General features: G+C 42.2%; 2 protein-coding genes across 4 annotated transcripts in view; both read right to left on the reverse strand.

Moving 5' to 3' along the window:
• cds1 (CDP-diacylglycerol synthase (phosphatidate cytidylyltransferase) 1) overlaps positions 1-5,679 on the reverse strand; it is a 42,459-nt gene extending 36,780 nt beyond the window's left edge. For 2 of the 3 annotated variants that reach the window (XM_061905043.1, XM_061905039.1), the window contains exon 1: positions 5,397-5,679. In XM_061905043.1, the coding sequence (XP_061761027.1) occupies positions 5,397-5,465 (69 nt within the window). In that variant the 5' untranslated portion in view covers positions 5,466-5,679. The remainder of the gene's footprint in view (positions 1-5,396) is intronic. The other variant, XM_061905035.1, reaches the window with a different exon arrangement.
• A 6,191-nt stretch (positions 5,680-11,870) lies between these two features.
• The window catches only part of LOC133555739 (protein crumbs homolog 1-like), a 108,332-nt gene continuing 102,611 nt past the window's right edge, over positions 11,871-17,591 (reverse strand). Inside the window, exon 13 of the mRNA XM_061905054.1 lies at positions 11,871-15,113. Within this exon, the coding sequence (XP_061761038.1) occupies positions 14,892-15,113 (222 nt within the window). The 3' untranslated portion in view covers positions 11,871-14,891. The remainder of the gene's footprint in view (positions 15,114-17,591) is intronic.

Here is a 17,591-nt window from a genome sequence, read left to right on the forward strand (position 1 = left end):
AATAATAATAATGATAATAGTAATAATAATAACACAAACACATCTAATAGTAATAATAATAACACTGACACATCTAATAATAATAATAACACTGACTGATTGATTGATTGAAACTTTTATTAGTATATTTCACAGATCAGTACATGCATCATCCATCCATTTTCTACCGCTTATTCCCTTTTGGATTGCGGGGGGCGCTGGCACCTATCTCAGCTACAATCGGGCGGAAGGCGGGGTACACCCTGGACAAGTCGCCACCACATCGCAGAGATCAGTACATATTCTGTACAATTGACCACTAAATGGTAACACCCGATTAAGTTTTTCAACTTGTTTAAGTCGGAGTCCACATTAATCAATTCATGGTCACGTCTAATAGTACTAAGAATAATAATAACACTGACACGTCTAATAGTAATAACAATAATAATAATAATAACACTGACACATTCTTTTAGTAATAATAATAATAATAATAATAATAACACTGACACGTCTAATAATCATAATAATAATAATGATAATAATAATAATGCATCTACCAGCCTTTGCTGTGACACTAAGCCCAATCAATAGTAACAGATCATAATTGGATAATAAATAACTACTTGCCCTTTGACCCCCTACCCACACTTCCGTGTGCAGGGAAGGCGTGGGGAGTACGACTAAGCGACCTTTGAAGCAGTCAGACCAAGAAGTAAGAGACACTCTATGTGCCTTTGCAGAGGTCTGAGACTTGTCACTCTCCAAGTCATCTGATGAGCCTTTGTGCTGAATCAGCAACATGTGATGTTCCCTCAGGACCCAGGGAAGAGTCAATGAATCAACTAGAACTAATCACTTCACAACTGAAATACTTCTATCCTGCAGGGCCTGCCCTACTGAGCACAACGTGTTGCAATGTGCCACTCACATTATTTCAACACACAAGCCACTCCAAGAGGAGAAATTAAAAAATGCTGAAAGTAGGGCTGGGCGATATATCGATATACCTGTATACGTTATATCGCGGTTTTGTCTCTGTGCAATATAGAAAATGACTATATCGTAATATTCGAGTATACGTTCTCACACATTTGCTTTTAGCTGCGGGCATTCAGGCTCTTCTCACTCTTTCCGGTCTCTCCTCACAGACAAGCAGGCGCACATTCTTACATACGTCACATCATATGTCACATGCGTGTCCGCCCTCGCAGGGCAGAGAGGTAGCATACTGGGCTATGTTAGCTGCTAACGTAGCCGTACGAGAGAATGAAGGTGCGGATCTGGTAACAAATGGAGGAAGACTTAATTCCCAATAAAAACAGCAGGGGGTTGATCGTCTGGCGGTGGTTCGGCTTCAAGTGGGAATATGTCAAACAGACAACCGTAATTTGTCAAGTGTGAGGGGAAAAAGCGTTGCAATAAAAAGTAGCATTACTTCTAATACGTAGCATCATTTGAAAAGTCACTCGCTAGAAAATGAAGAGAATTTCATAACCTTAGTAACATACCACATAGTGAAGGACGAATACTATTTGATTTCTTATTATGCAGCTAATTTTTATTTGACACTTAAAATGTCTCTGACAATCTTGCACTTTATGTTTTGGAAATGACATGAATGTTTGTGCCATCGCTTAATAACTTTAATAAATACACTTTTGGTCAATTGACTTACTTGTAATTTCCCTATCTGCATGAAAGTTTAAAAGTAGCATATACGAATGCAGTATGAAGAAGAATGTTTTAATGTATACACATAGAATCATCATACTGCTGTGATTATATGCATCAAGTGTTCATTCAAGGCCAAGGCAAAATATCGTAATATAGATCGCATATCGCAATATGGCCTAAAAATATCGCAATATTAAAAAAAGGCAATATCGTCCAGCCCTAGCTGCAAGTACAAAAAACAAACAGGAAGCTACCAAGAAGTTAGCCTGGCTGCCAAGAAGTTATCCAAGCTACCAGGAAGTTAGCCTGGCTACCAAGACGTTACCTAGGCTAGCTACTGGGAAGTTAGCCAAACTACTAGGAAGTTAGCTTGGCTACCAGAAGGTTAGCCTGGCTACCAGAAAGCTAGCTTGGCTACCATGAAGTTAGTCTGGCTACCAGAAAGTTAGCCTGGCAACCAGGAAGTTAGCCTGGCTACCAGGAAGTTAGCCTGGCTACCAGGAAGTTAGCCTGGCTACCAGGAAGTTAGCCTGGCTACCAGGAAGTTAGCCTGGCTACCATGAAGTTAGCCTGGCTACTAGAAAGTTAGCGTGGTTACTATAAAGTTAACCAAACTACTGGCGAGTTAGCATGGCTACTACAAAGCTAACCAAACTACTGGCGAGTTAGCCTGGCTACTAGAAAGCTAACCAAACTACTGGTGAGTTAGCCTGGCTAGTAGGAAGTTAGCCAAGCTACTAGGAAGTGTAGCTGGGGAGCTGGGGAGTAAGCAAAGATACAAGAAGCCATGCTAACCACTAAGCTCCAGATTTGGAATATAAATAGTGGTTAAGAGAGCGATACAAATATCGACAGTAATGATACCTAGTATACTGTAGTTTCAGTATATGGTTGACACTACAGTTATTAGGTTAATAAACAAACAACAATCGTTTTTGTGGTTTTAGGTTTGTTTTGTACAAACTCAGTTAACAAGTTAGTAGATTTAAATCCTTTAAGGACTAGAAGGATTGAAATCACAACCAATATTAGTTTTTGCTTATGCTTATTTTGCCATATTGACAGTGTTTTGTATGTCATTAAGAGCAATATTGCATTGATATTGTGTTTTTGTCTGACTAAAATTGTAATGTAAAATGTAATTACTTAATGATCCTGAACATTTTCACTATCAGCATGCTTCACTACATGAGAAGAACTGTCATACAACTACTAATTAATTACTATTGTAGGTGTGATTAATGTTCGTCTTACTAATGTTCATGTAATTAATGTTTGTGTTATTAAAGTTTATTTACATAATATAAAGTAATTATCGTTTGTGTTATTAATGTTAATGTTCATAATATAATGTAATTATTGTTTGTGTTATTAATTCTAGTGTAATTATGTTAGTGTTATTAATATTAGTATAATTAACGTTAGTATAATTAATGTCGTTATCATCAATGTTTGTGTTGTTAATGTTAGTACTTTTAATATTAATGGGATTATTGTTCGTGTAATTAATTTTCGTGTAAATAATTTTGATGTATTTAAGGACTGTGTTATTAATTGATTTATTGAAACTTTTAATAGATTGTACAGTACAGTACATATTCCGTACAATTGACCACTAAATGGTAACACCCCAGTAAGTTTTTCTGTCGGGGTCCACGTTCATCAATTCATGGTACAAATATATACAATCAGCATAATACAGCCATCATACAAGTTCATCATCAGAGCATATACATTAAATTCTTTACAATCTAGGGGTTGGGTAGGTTAGGTTAGGCTGCTATCAGCATATTTCGGTCATCATACAAGTTTAACATGCGAGAAATAGACATTGAGACAGTGTAGGTGTGACTTGGTATGATATGTACAGCCAGCGGTGAACATAGTGAGTTCAGAAAGCATAACAACAAGTATATACATTTGATTATTTACATTTGATTATTTACAATCCGGGGAGGTGGGGTGTATTTAAGGACTGTGTTATTAATATTAATCTCCATCCGTCTATCCATCTTCTTCCACTTATCCGAGGTCGGGTCGCAGGGGCAGCAGCCTAAGCAGGGAAGCCCAGACTTTCCTCTCCCTAGCCACTTGGTCCAGCTCTTCCCGGGGGATCCCGAGGCGTTCCCAGGGCAGCCGGGAGACATAGTCTTCCCAACGTGTCCTGGGTCTTCCCCATGGCCTCCTACCAATTGGACTAGCCCTAAACACCTCCCTAGGGAGGCGTTCGGGTGGCGTCCTTACCAGATGCCTGGACCAACTCATCTGGCTCCTCTCAATGTGGAGGAGCAGTGGCTTTACTTTGAGCTCCTCCCAGAGGACAGAGCTTCTCACCCTATCTCTAAGAGAGAGCCCCTACACCCGGTGGAGGAAACTCATTTCGGTCCCTTGTACCCGTGATCTTGTTCTTTCGGTCATGACCCAAAGCTCATCACATCATAGTCATCATTGTCACCGATGTCCCACTGGGTGTGAGTTTTCCTTGCCCTTATGTGGGCCTACCGAGGATGTCGTGGTGGTTTGTGCAGCCCTTTGAGACACTAGTGATTTAGGGCTATATAAGTAAACATTGATTGATTGATTGATGACCATAGGTGAGGATGGGAACGTAGATAGACCGGTAAATTGAGAGCTTTGCCTTCCAGCTCAGCTCCTTCTTTACCATTAATGTTAATGTAAATCGTGTTAGTGTAATTAATGTTAATGTTAAAAAAGTCAATTGTAATTGGCGATGTCAATAATGTTACTGTAAATAATAATGTCATTCATGTAAATAATGTTAATGTTCATAATGTTGATGTAAATAATGTCAATAATATTGTCCCCTCAGCAGTTACTTTGTGTGTGTTTGACATTTGCATAATTTTTCTCATTTTGTGATCCTGCAAGGTTTTGGATTGTCAGCACTTCTCACTTGCATTTCTTTACGCTTTCCTTTTGGCCGCCTTAGTTTGGAGTCTTTAAAAGCTACTAATCATCATGTTGAGGAGTCGGTCAACATCAACGTGTTTCTGATTGTTATGGGGCTGCAGTCAAAGTTGGAAATGTGTCCCAAAGTGATGAAGTTAGTAGCCAAAAAGCAGCGTCATGTTGATATGAACAACAAAAAGGCTATTTTGTCATCTTTCTTTTCCAATGAGGGATTAGCCAGCTAATTAACTAGCTTCCATTAGCTTAGCTGCATGCTAAATAACTAGCTTCCATTAGCCTAGCTGCATGCTAACTAACTAGCTTCCCTTAGCCTAGCTGCATGGTAACTAACTAGCGTCCATTAGCCTAGCTGCATGCTAACTAACTAGCTTCCATTAGCTTAGCTGCATGCTAACTAACTAGCCTCCATTAGCCTAGCTGCATGCTAACTAACTAGCCTCCATTAGCCTAGCTGCATGCTAACTAACTAGCGTACATTAGCCTAGCTGCATGCTAACTAACTAGCTCCCACTAGCCTAGCTGCATGCTAATTGACTAGCTTCCATTAGCCTGGCTGCATGCTAACTAACTAGCTTCCACTAGCCTAGCTGCATGCTAACTAACTAGCTTCCATTAGCCTAGCTGCATGCTAACTAGCTAATTAGCTTGTGACAAGCAGGCCTAATACATTTACCTTGTTAGACATGATTATTGAGCTGGTCGGTGGTGAGGTTGACCTTGTTAGACATTGACCTGCTGCCATTTACCTTGTTAGACATTGACCTGCTGCCATTTACCTTGTTAGACATTGACCTGTTGCCATTTACCTTGTCGCTGATGTTGTCGGTGCTGTCCCGCTCTTCTCCCCCTCCGCCTCGCCGCCGGACCTCCGTCATGTTCGCGGCGCGGCGCCGGCACGGACCTTCAAGTGATCCAACAGCCAAGTCGCCTTCCTTTGACGGCTATCTTTTCCACTCACGTCCCGCTTCCGACTGCGATACTCGTCAAATGAGAGCGAGACGATCCGGAGAATGGGAGAGTGTCACCGCGGAGCTCCTGTGACGTCACGCTGCGTGCTTTTGTTTATCGCCGCAGTCTGGAGGCAGGCTTCCGTCCAAGTTGCGTCCATGTCCAAACACTTCCGGTGGAGACTTTCAAAACAATGGCTGACACTGCAGTTACTAACCTTATAAACACCTTTATTTACGGTTGTGTAAGGGTTTTTTTTTCTGTCTGTTGTGTTGTGGCTAAAATTGTTGTGTCTTTATGTTGTTGCGCTTTTCATATTGTGGAAACCAGTTGTTGTGTTGGCTCCTTATGGTGTGTATTTATATATATTGTGGTGTTCAATCCTTCCTGTGTAGAGTTTGCAAGTTCTCCCCGTGATGGCATGGCTTAAGTTAAGTTCAACTTAAAAGTTAAGTTAAAGTACCTATGATTGTCACACACAAACTTGGTGTGGTCAAATTTGTCCCCTGCATTTGACCCATCCCCTTGTCCACCCCCTGGGAGGTGAAAAGAGCAGTGAGCAGCCGTGGTGGCCACGCCCGGGAATAATTTTTGGTGATTTAACTCCCAACTCCAAGACTTGATGCCGAGTGCCAGGCAGGGCTCCCGTTTTTATAGTCTTTGGTATGACTCGGCCGGGATTTGAACTCACAACCTACCCATCTCAGGGTGGACACTCTATCCACTAGGCCACTGAGTAGGCTTAGGTCTACTCTGACTTCCTCCCACCTCCAAAGACATGCACTAGGCCACTGAGTAGGCTTAGTTCTACTCTGACTTCTTCCCTCCTCCAAAGACATGCACCTGGGGATAGGCCCCTCCCACCTCCAAAGACATGCAACTGAGGATAGGCCCCTCCCTCCTCCAAAGACATGCACCTGGTGATAGGCCCCTCCCACCTCCAAAGACATTCACCTGGGGATAGGCCCCTCCCACCTCCAAAGACATTCACTTGGGGATAGGCCCCTCCCACCTCTAAAGACATGCACCTTGCGATAGGCCCCTCCCACCTCCGAAGACATGCACCTGGGGATAGGAAGATTGTCAACACTAAATGGTCCCTTGTGTGTGAATGTTGTGTGTCTGTGTTGATTAGATAGTGACTTGTCCAGGGTGTACGCTGCCTTCCGCCCCAATGGAGCTGGGATAGGCTCCAGCACCCCGCGACCCTGAGAGGGACAAGCGGTAGAAAATGAATGGATTGTGTAAAGTTTTTGTGTTGTATCTTTATGGTGTTGTGTTGTTACTAAAATTGTTGTGTTTTCTTGTTGTTGTATTGTGTCTTAATATTCTGGTGTAAAGTTGTTGTGTTGTGTCTTAATGTTGTTGTGTGGTGTATTTATGTTGTGTATTTTATTTTGGTGTAAAGTTGTTGTTTTGTGTCCTTATGTTGTTGTGTTGTGTCCTAATATGATGGTGTATGGTTGTTGTGTTGTGTCTTAATGTGTTTGTGTTGTGTCTTTATGTTAAATGATAAATGGGTTGTACTTGTATAGCGCTTTTCTACCTTCAAGGTACTCAAAGCGCTTTGACACTACTTCCACATTTACCCATTCACACACACATTCACACACTGATGGAGGGAGCTGCCATGCAAGGCGCCAACCAGCAACCATCAGGAGCAAGGGTGAAGTGTCTTGCTCAGGACACAACGGACGTGACGAGGTTGGCTCTAGGTGGGATTTGATCCAGTGAACCTCGGGTTTCGCACGGCCACTCTCCCACTGCGCCACTGTGTATTATAATATTTTTTTGTGTTATGTGTTAAATAAATGATAAATAATAAATGATAAATAGGTTGTAATTGTATAGCGCTTTTCTACCTATAAGGTACTCAAGGCACTTTGACACTACTTCCACCTTTACCCATTCACACACCGATGGAGGGAGCTTCCATGCAAGGCGTGACGAGGTTGGTACTAGGTGGGGATTGAACCAGAGACCCTAGGGTTGCACACGGCCACTCTTCCACTGCGCCACACCGTCCCATAAATATTTATACCGTGGTATAAATTTGATGTGTTGTGTCTTTATGTTGTTGTGTTGTGGCTAAAATTGTTGTGTTTTATGTTGTGTTTTGTATTTATATTGTTGTGTCTTAATGTTGTTGTGTTGTGTCTTAATGATGCGTTTTTTTCTTTGTCTTATTGTTTTGTGGCTTAAAGTGATTGTGTGGTTGTGTTGCATCTTTATGTTGTGCTGTGGCGTGTCTACAGTACTAATTGTGTCTTTGTGTGGTTGTGTTGTGTCTTTATGTTTTTGTGTTGAAGTGGTTGTGTTGTGTATTTTGTGTTGTTGCATTGTGGCCTAAAGTGATTGTGTTGTGTCGTTGTTTTGTCTCATTTTTTTGTGTTGTGTGTTTACAATTGTTGCAACCTCCCCCAGGTACTGTATTGCAAAATATTATGCTACTGCCAATTTAATTTAGTACTAAAATAGTGCATCAAATCCAGGTGTTATTTGTGAATGAAATACTTCCACTTCCTGTTTGTGAATGAAATACTTCCACTTCCTGTTTGTCTGAGTGTGTAGCGTTGAGGTGTTTGCTGCAGTTGATTGACTGCACAGTGTCCTTTGCACATGGCAAAAGTTTATATTCACCATGGAGAAAGTCAACCACCAGGTTGAAGTAAATAGTGGTATTTCAGTTTGAGCACATAATTAAATAGGCCTCTTAGTTGGACATTTGTATGGGTACTGGATTGGTTCTCTTCGGAGACGAGGCGATAAAATTGGACCTTGGTATGCAAAGATGATAGCCCAAGCCGTGAGAAGAGACTACATGTTTAGCTTAACGGAAACATTTAAGTTACGAGCGTCATCTGTTGTTTTGGCAGGTGTCACGGCGCTGGCTCGATCCCACTTGTCATCTGCAGAAAGGGCTGCCATCACCTCCGTGGGCAGCCCGCCAGGACACGCCCCTGCTCGCGCTGACCGCACCACGCCCACATGCCGGGAAGGCTGTGGGTGATCAGCCATCAGCACACCTGGGACCGATGAGGACAAGCAGTATAAGGAGCAGTGAACTCAAGGTTTTTTTCCGTAACTTAATCATTTGTTACCCAAGTAAGCACCCCTTATCTGGCTTCTATCCTGCATACTTGTTCTTCCCCCGTGACTTCCTTGCTTCCGTGTCTGATGTCCGTGTTGTCCTCACGCAGTGCTTTCCCGAGTTCTCCTGTCATCCCTTGTTGTTCCCCTCTGGATTCTGGACTTCCTGCCTTCGTCCTCGACCTCTGCTTGGACACGGACCTCTGACGCCTTGCCATTCTCCCTGAGTATCTCCCGGACTGCCTTCCGGCCTTGTTCCTACTCCTCGTTCAGCATTTGGAAACACACTACAGCTAATAGCCTAACACACACACACTTTTGAATTTGTCACACTGCGTTCTCTAGTTGAATTATATTATCAGTGTGGATTATTATATATATTGTATATTTTTATATATATGCATATATACAATGAAATACCCAAAGCTAAACCTCCCCCTGGTGTCAGTGCCGTGTCATATCTTCATGAAACACTACAGCAGGTGCTTACTCACAAACGTCCCCTTTATAGTCAGGATGTGCTTTCCTGACTTAGCACACACACAGACAGGAAGGAGGAATATAAAACTGATGGTTTGGCTTCTCCAAGTTAGGAGTGCCTCATTTTTGACCTGACCTCCTCCAGGAACTGCAGTCCTGTATAAGGACGCTCGCTTGTTATAAAGCCACTTTTAGTTCAGTACAGCATCTCTTTTGATGCAGCCCCACTGCCATGTCGCCCTTCTGTCCGGAAGACAAATTGGGACAAATAGTCTCCAAGGCAGAAGCGTATTAGAAAGTATTCAGTGACAAACAATTCAAAAAGAAGTCAGTTCTGTTAATAATAAATAGTTTAGGGTTTTTCATTTCTACCATTGCTCTGTTTGACTAAATTCACTTGATCCAACCTTTTGTAACGTTCCACACTACTAAGTATGTACATTTCTTGCTGATATGCAATCGGCTCAATATCGGTATTTGACAACAGTCAAGGCTCCGTAATCTGCAGCGTAACAAAGTGAAAAAGTTGAATTACACACAAAATGAATGAAAGGAAGACCTGTCAATCATGATTGGTTTTTATTTTTCCTTGGAAAAGTGTACTGTCAGAAACATTTCCTATTTCCAGAGAGCACTCACATAAACACAAACATACAAGTGATGACTTCCTACTTGGGAATAACATTTCCAGTTTTGGCCTACAATGTGTGATACGCGTTGTCATAGCAACTCCAGTGTGATACCACTACCATTTTGTACATTCGCCTGGAATGTGTGCTTGACTCTGCAAACAGCAAATCCCAGTGTGTGCGCGTCCAACAAGAAGAAAAACACAATCACAGAATGCTTGAAAAGATCAAGGCACAACTTGCGTCTCATCACACACGTTCATGTACAGAGTCATTGCTATATAAATTGAGACCTTAACACAGTCAATGGACTGTGTTAAGACAAGTCTCCACATACAAACCAGGAAAATGTGCAAAGTCATGTAAAGCAGAGACATTAGTCCAACTACAAGGTGGAAACTCTGAACATGATGACGTCAATGCAAGTTTAGTCATGGTGGAAAATATTAGCAGGGGAACACGCACTCCAAGATGTACAACCACCTTACAGCCAATGGTCTACAATACACCATGATCTTCTGCTGAAAGTCTATTTTGGACCATACAAGGTACAGAAGCTGAAAACACACTATTGTCCATTATTCATCAATTCATTCAGAAGACCATTTGTGAGCTCACAGTCAGTTGTAGTTCAGTCCAAAGGTGGCAAGGGACAGTCAAAACAATTGTTTTCAGAATTTCAAAGTTGGAATCCTGTAAAACCATCCAAAATGTCTGAAGATATTAAACCTTCTCATCTAACCTATGGTTGGTCAATTTGTCTCACAACCTTCTAAAACTGCAGGACCAGCTGCCCGGTTGTGTCCGTGTTACTATGGTAGTTGCTTCATATAAAAACGTGTTCACTAAAAGCTAAACATACAGGGACAGTGCAGTACAGTCATGAAACACTAATGTGACAAACGTAGCCTAGTCTATGGATGTTCATTCATCCAGGTCTTTGTAGTCTCAGGGCACTCTATCCATGGCAACTGGACTGTTTGGTTTGTCTTAGAAAGCGGTTTGCCTCTCATCTAAGTAGACTTCATGCTCATAGCCTCCATTGGTCGCATCTCGTCTTGCAGCTGCTGCCAAAACCCCAACTATACATACACTAACGCAAGGATGGTGTGCTTGAGCAATGTGAGGTCTGCCGTATTGTCGTGGAAAAAAAAAAAAGAGATACAAAAGAACCTTGTGTCAATGCCAACGACAGTCGTTAAAGTGGAATTTCCCCTCTCGTTATCATTGAGGTATAGTATGGCATAACGATTGCTATACACTTGTTTTTATGTAATCCAGCTGAACCACCCGGGCCCAGGCACACCAGGTCACATCTAGTCTTGGACTTAGATTGGTCACATCTAGTCTTGGACTTAGATTGGTCACATCTAGTCTTGGACTTAGATTGGTCACATCTAGTCTTAGACTTAGATTGGTCACATCTAGTCTTAGACTTAGATTGTTACATCTACTCTTGGACTTAGATTGGTTACATCTAGTCTTAGACTTAGATTGGTTACATCTAGTCTTAGACTTAGATTGGTCACATCTAGTCTTGGACTTAGATTGGTCACATCTAGTCTTGGACTTAGATTGGTCACATCTAGTCTTAGATTTAGATTGTTACATCTACTCTTGGACTTAGATTGGTCACATCTAGTCTTAGACTTAGATTGGTCACATCTAGTCTTGGACTTAGATTGGTCACATCTAGTCTTAGACTTTGATTGTTACATCTATTCTTAGACTTAGATTGGTCACATCGAGCCTCAGACTTATATTGTTACATCGAGTCTTAGACTTAGATTGTTACATCTAGTCTTCGACTTAGATTGTTACATCTAGTCTTGGATTTAGATTGGTCACATCGAGTCTTAGACTTAGATTGTTGCATCTAGTCTTAGACTTAGATTGTTACATCTAGTCTTAGACTTAGATTGTAACATCTAGTCTTAGACTTAGATTGGTCACATCAAGTCTTAGACTTAGATTGGTCACATCTAGTCTTGGACTTAGATCGGTCACATCTAGTCTTGGACTTAGATTGGTCACATCTAGTTTTGGACTTAGATTTGTCACATCTAGTCTTATACTTAGATTGTTACATCTAGTCTTAGATTTATATTGGTCACATCTAGTCTTAGACTTAGATTGTTACATCTAGTCTTGGACGTACATTGGTCACATTTAGTCTTAGACTTAGATTGGTCACATCTAGTCTTGGACTTAGATTGTTACATCTAGTCTTAGATTTAAATTGGTCACATCTAGTCTAGCGGCTGGTGCCAAATCCCAAATATTTATACTCCAAAGCCAGGAGGGTGTGCCTGGGCAAAGATTGTCTGCTATTTAAATCCACATGAAATAATACTGATCTTACACCTGTGACTTGTCCTAGTCACTTTTCTCACATTATATTGATTTATTCAATCTGCTTATCCTTAAAGGGGAACTGCACCTTTTTGTAACGTTCCCTATCTTTGAAAATCCTTATGACAGATAAGAGCACATATGTTTTTTTGTTTTCTTTGTCAAGAACACATATGTGAGTGCAGAAAGGGTGCATGGGAGTTTGCCCAACCAGTCTACATGTGCTTTGTGGACTTGGAGAAGGCATTTGACCGTGCACTCCGGGTAGTCCTGTGTGGAGTGCTCAGAGAGTATGGGGTATCGGACTGTCAGATTGTGGCGGTACGCTCCCTGTATGATCAGTGTCAGAGCTTGGTCCGCATGGCTGGCAGTAAGTGGGAGCAGTCTCCAGTGAGGGTTGGACTGCGCCAACGCTGCTTTTTGTCACCCATTCTGTTCATAACTTTTATGGACATAATTTCTAGGCGCAGTCAGGGCATTGAGGGGATCCGGTTTGGTGGCTGCAGGATTAGGTCTCTGCTTTTTGCAGATGATGTGGTCCTGATGGCTTCATCGGGCCAGGATCTTCAGCTCTCACTGGATCAGTTTGCAGCTGAGTGTGAAGCGACTGGAATGAGTATCTGCACCTCCATGTACGAGTCCATGGTTCTCAACCGGAAAAGGGTGGAGTGCCATCTCCGGGTTGGGGAGGAGACCTCGCCCTAAATGGAGGAGTTCAAGTACCTAAGAGTCTTGTTCACGAGTGAGGAAAGGGTGGATCATGAGATGGACATGCGGATCACTGCGGCGTCTTCAGTAATTCGGATTCGATCCGTTGTGGTGAAGAAGGAGCTGAGCCGGAAGGCAAAGCTCTCAATTTACCAGTCAATCTACGTTCCCATCCTCACCTATGGTCATGAGCTTTGGGTTATGACAGAAAGGACAAGATCACGGGTACAAGCGGCCCAAATGAGTTTTCCCTTAGAGATAGGGTGAGAAGCTCTGTCATCCGGGAGGGACTCAAAGTAAAGCCGCTGCTCCTCCACATGGAGAGGAGCCAGATGAGGTGGTTCGGGCATCTGGTCAGGATGCCACCGGAACGGCTCCCTAGGGAGGTGTTTTTGGGCACGTCCGACAGGTAGGAGGCCACGGAGAAGACCCAGGACACGTTGGGAAGACTATGTCTCCCGGCTGGCCTGGGAACGCCTCGGAAATCCCCCGGGAGGAGCTGAACCGAGTGGACCAAGTGGAGAGGGAAGTCTGGTGCCCCTGCGACCCCACCTCAGACAAGCGGAAGAAGACGGATGGATGGATGGAATATGAATGTTACTACATTACATATGTACTTACATCATGTATATATTACATGTTATTATGAATGTTACTAGATACTACATATATACTTACATCATGGGTATATTACATGTAATTATGAATGTTACTAGATACTACATATGTACTTACATCATGTATATATTACATGTTATTATGAATGTTTCTACATGACATATATACTTAAATAATGTATATATTACATGTTATTATGAATGTTTCTACATGACATATATACTTACATAATGTATATATTACATGTTATTATGAATGTTACTACATGAAATATATACTTACATCATGTATATATTACATGTTATTATTAATGTTACTAGATACTACATATATACTTAAATCATGTATATATTATATGTTATTATGAATGTTACTACATTACACATACTTACTGCATGTACAGTATATAAAACCTTGATGGATGGGACGTTTTTGGATGTTTTTCAGAGCACTTTATAGGTGGAAGAGTGCGACTTCCATTGACTCCATTGTTTGCTAGTGTTTATTTAGGAGTTAGAATGCATCAAAAAAGAAAACATTTGTGTTTTTGTTTTACATAAAGATTGTGAATGAAAAAACACAAATCCAAAAAAGTGCAGTTCCCCTTGAAGCTCAACCTTCAACTTGGGATGGGTACCTTTCACATTTAAATTGATGCGGTACCAATTCCTGGTACCAGGGAATCGGGACCATCACCCACCAGTACCAAATTTCAGTCCTTTTGTGTGTCCATGCTGTGATAAATGTGTTAAATAATGAGATCTATTTTTCACTTATCCATTGAATGCCAAATTCCCTTCCTTGACCCAGTGCAATGATCCTTATGCCATATTATGAAAATGTGAGCTACGGAGTCTGAGCAGTTTTTAGTACTACCTATCTAGAAATGATAATTTCAAATGGGATGTAAGTAAGTACAGACTTAGGTGGATTGTTCTTGCCAAAAAGATCAGAAGAAACAAAAGACAATAAGAAGTGTATAGAATGTCAGATAGTTTCAAGAAGAAAGCTCTCAGTTTACAACTAAGACTAATATCAAATATTAGGTAAACTGTATAATATATAATATTATAACAGTAATATTGTGATTTGCGAGAAGCATAAACCGAGAGCTCAGAGGAAGGTTATACTTAAAGACTTGTGATGATGATGTGCAATAAATCCAATGGAAGAACATCCACACAAGTCCAGAATTGATAGTATGCTACAATATCAACAACACCCGCTCATGTCCTGTTCTTTCAGCACCATTTGTGTCTTTGATGCCAGAACTGGCTTGGGCTTTTCTGCCTTTTCCTGGAGTGGCTCAATTCTGAGATGATCTTTGAAAGTAAACCATCTTGAGATCGGATACCTGCCAATCTCCCGAGCTCAGGTGGAGCAGCAGTCTTGTTCCCACCTCAGAGCAGGAGTTTCCTTCTTTGTACCAGTTCCACATGGCCTCCTAAAACGAGGCAGTAGACCAGACTGCAGGTCTCAGATGAGCCTCTCTTCAGGTGGCACTTTGAGCACGCTGCCCATCTCCAGCCTGGCTCCAGCTACCTCCTGGGAGCTGGGGCTGTAGGTGCCTTCCGACTGCCGCTTCTTGCGGGCCGTCATGACCAGGAAGAAGATGACCAGGATGGCCAGTAGGACACACAACATGGTGAGGGGGATGGTCACCACCAGCCAGGGAACTCGCTCCTTGTGCTCCTTTTTCTGCAAGACAATTGGCAAGAATGAACGTTAACGGCAGAAAGCTGCGTCTCCAGTCCCTCGCTTCTGTCCTTTGAGAAGTACTGCCAAGTGTGGGGTCATGCCAGGTGCAGCTAAGACATGCACCTGGGGATCAATCAATCAATCAATGTTTACTTATATAGCCCTAAATCACTAGTGTCTCAAAGGGCTGCACAAACCACTACGAAATCCTCGGTAGGCCCACATAAGGGCAGGGAAAACTCACACCCAGTGGGACATCGGTGACAATAATGACCCAGTGGGACGTCGGTGACAATGATGACTATGAGAACCTTGGAGAGGAGGAAAGCAATGGATGTCGAGCGGGTCTAACATGATACTGTGAAAGTTCGATCCATAATGGATCCAACACAGTCGCGAGAGTCCAGTCCAAAGCGGATCCAACACAGCAGCGAGAGTCCCGTTCACAGTGGAGCCAGCAGGAAACCATCCCAAGCGGAGGCGGATCAGCAGCGCAGAGATGTCCCCAGCCGATACACAGGCAAGCAGTACATGGCCACCAGATCGGACCGGACCCCCTCCACAAAGGAGAGTGGGACATAGAAGAAAAAGAAAAGAAACGGCAGATCAACTGGTCTAAAAAGGGAGTCTATTTAAAGGCTAGAGTATACAAATGAGTTTTAAGGTGAGACTTAACTGCTTCTACTGAGGTGGCATCTCGAACTGTTACCGGGAGCGCATTCCAGAGTACTGGAGCCCGAAATGAAAAAGCTCTATAGCCCGCAAACTTTTTTTGGGCTTTGGGAATCACTAATAAGCCGGAGTCCTTTGAACGCAGATTTCTTGCCGGGACATATGGTACAATACAATCGGCAAGATAGGGTGGAGCTAGACCGTGTAGTATTTTATACGTAAGTAGTAAAACCTTAAAGTCACATCTTAAGTGCACAGGAAGCCAGTGCAGGTGAGCCAGTACAGGCGTAATGTGATCAAACTTTCTTGTTCTTGTCAAAAGTCTAGCAGCCGCATTTTGTACCAACTGTAATCTTTTAATGCTAGACATGGGGAGACCCGAAAATAATACGTTACAGTAATCGAGGCGAGACGTAACAAACGCATGGATAATGATCTCAGCGTCTTTAGTGGACAGAATGGAGCGAATTTTAGCGATATTATGGAGATGAAAGAAGGCCGTTTTAGTAACGCTTTTAATGTGTGCCTCAAAGGAGAGAGTTGGGTGGAAGATAATACCCAGATTCTTTACCGTGTCGCCTTGTTTAATTGTTTGGTTGTCAAATGTTAGAGTTGTATTATTAAATAGAGTTCGGTGTCTAGCAGGACCGATAATCAGCATTTCCGTTTTTTTGGCGTTGAGTTGCAAAAAGTTAGCGGACATCCAGCTGACTACAATCCGGCGTGTTGGTCAGCTTTAGGGGCATGTAGAGTTGGGTGTCATCAGCATAACAGTGAAAGCTAACACCGTATTTGCGTATGATGTCACCTAGCGGCAGCATGTAGATGCTGAAGAGTGCAGGGCCAAGGACCGAACCCTGGGGAACTCCACACGTTACCTTAATGTAGTCCGAGGTCACATTGTTATGGGAGACACACTGCATCCTATCAGTAAGATAAGAGTTAAACCAAGACAGGGCTAAGTCTGACATACCAATTCGTGTTTTGATACGTTCTAATAAAATATTATGATCGACAGTATCGAAAGCAGCGCTAAGATCGAGGAGCAGCAACATAGATGACGCATCAGAATCCATCGTTAGCAATAGATCATTAGTCATTTTTGCGAGGGCTGTCTCCGTGGAGTGATTTGCCCTGAAACCGGATTGAAAGGTTTCACATAGATTGTTAGACGCTAAGTGTTCATTTAACTGCTCCGCAACAATTTTTTCGAGGATTTTTGAAATAAAGGGAAGGTGAGACACCGGTCGGTAGTTTACCATGAGGTCAGGATCGAGGTTAGGTCTTTTAAGAAGAGGATGAATAACCACTTTTTTGAATGCTAGGGGAACAGTGCCCGAGGAAAGGGATAAGTTTATAATATTTAGCACTGATGGACCTAATAATACAAAGAGCTCCTTGATCAGTTTCCCAGGAAGAGGGTCAAGTAAACATGTTGTTTGTTTTATTCCATTTACACGTTGTAACAATTCCTCTAATGTTATTTCCTCAAAACGAGAGAAACTATTTTGGAGGGCAGAATCCGCCGTATATACAATCGTGTCAGTGTTAATAGAACCCCGTTGTAGCTGGGACGCATTGTCTTTAATCTCCTTTCTAATGACTTCAATTTTCTTACTAAAGAATTACATAAAGTCATCAGCTGAGTGGGTGGAGCTACTGGAAGGAGTCCCTTGTTGGGTTAGCGATGCTACCGTACTAAACAAAAATTTAGGATCGTTTTTATTACGGTGGATGAGATTTGAGTAATATTTAGCTTTAGCTAAGGTAAGCATGCGTTTATAAGTTATTAAACCATCACTCCAT

Source organism: Nerophis ophidion, linkage group LG01, assembly GCF_033978795.1.
Source record: "Nerophis ophidion isolate RoL-2023_Sa linkage group LG01, RoL_Noph_v1.0, whole genome shotgun sequence".
Classification (NCBI taxonomy): domain Eukaryota; kingdom Metazoa; phylum Chordata; class Actinopteri; order Syngnathiformes; family Syngnathidae; genus Nerophis; species Nerophis ophidion.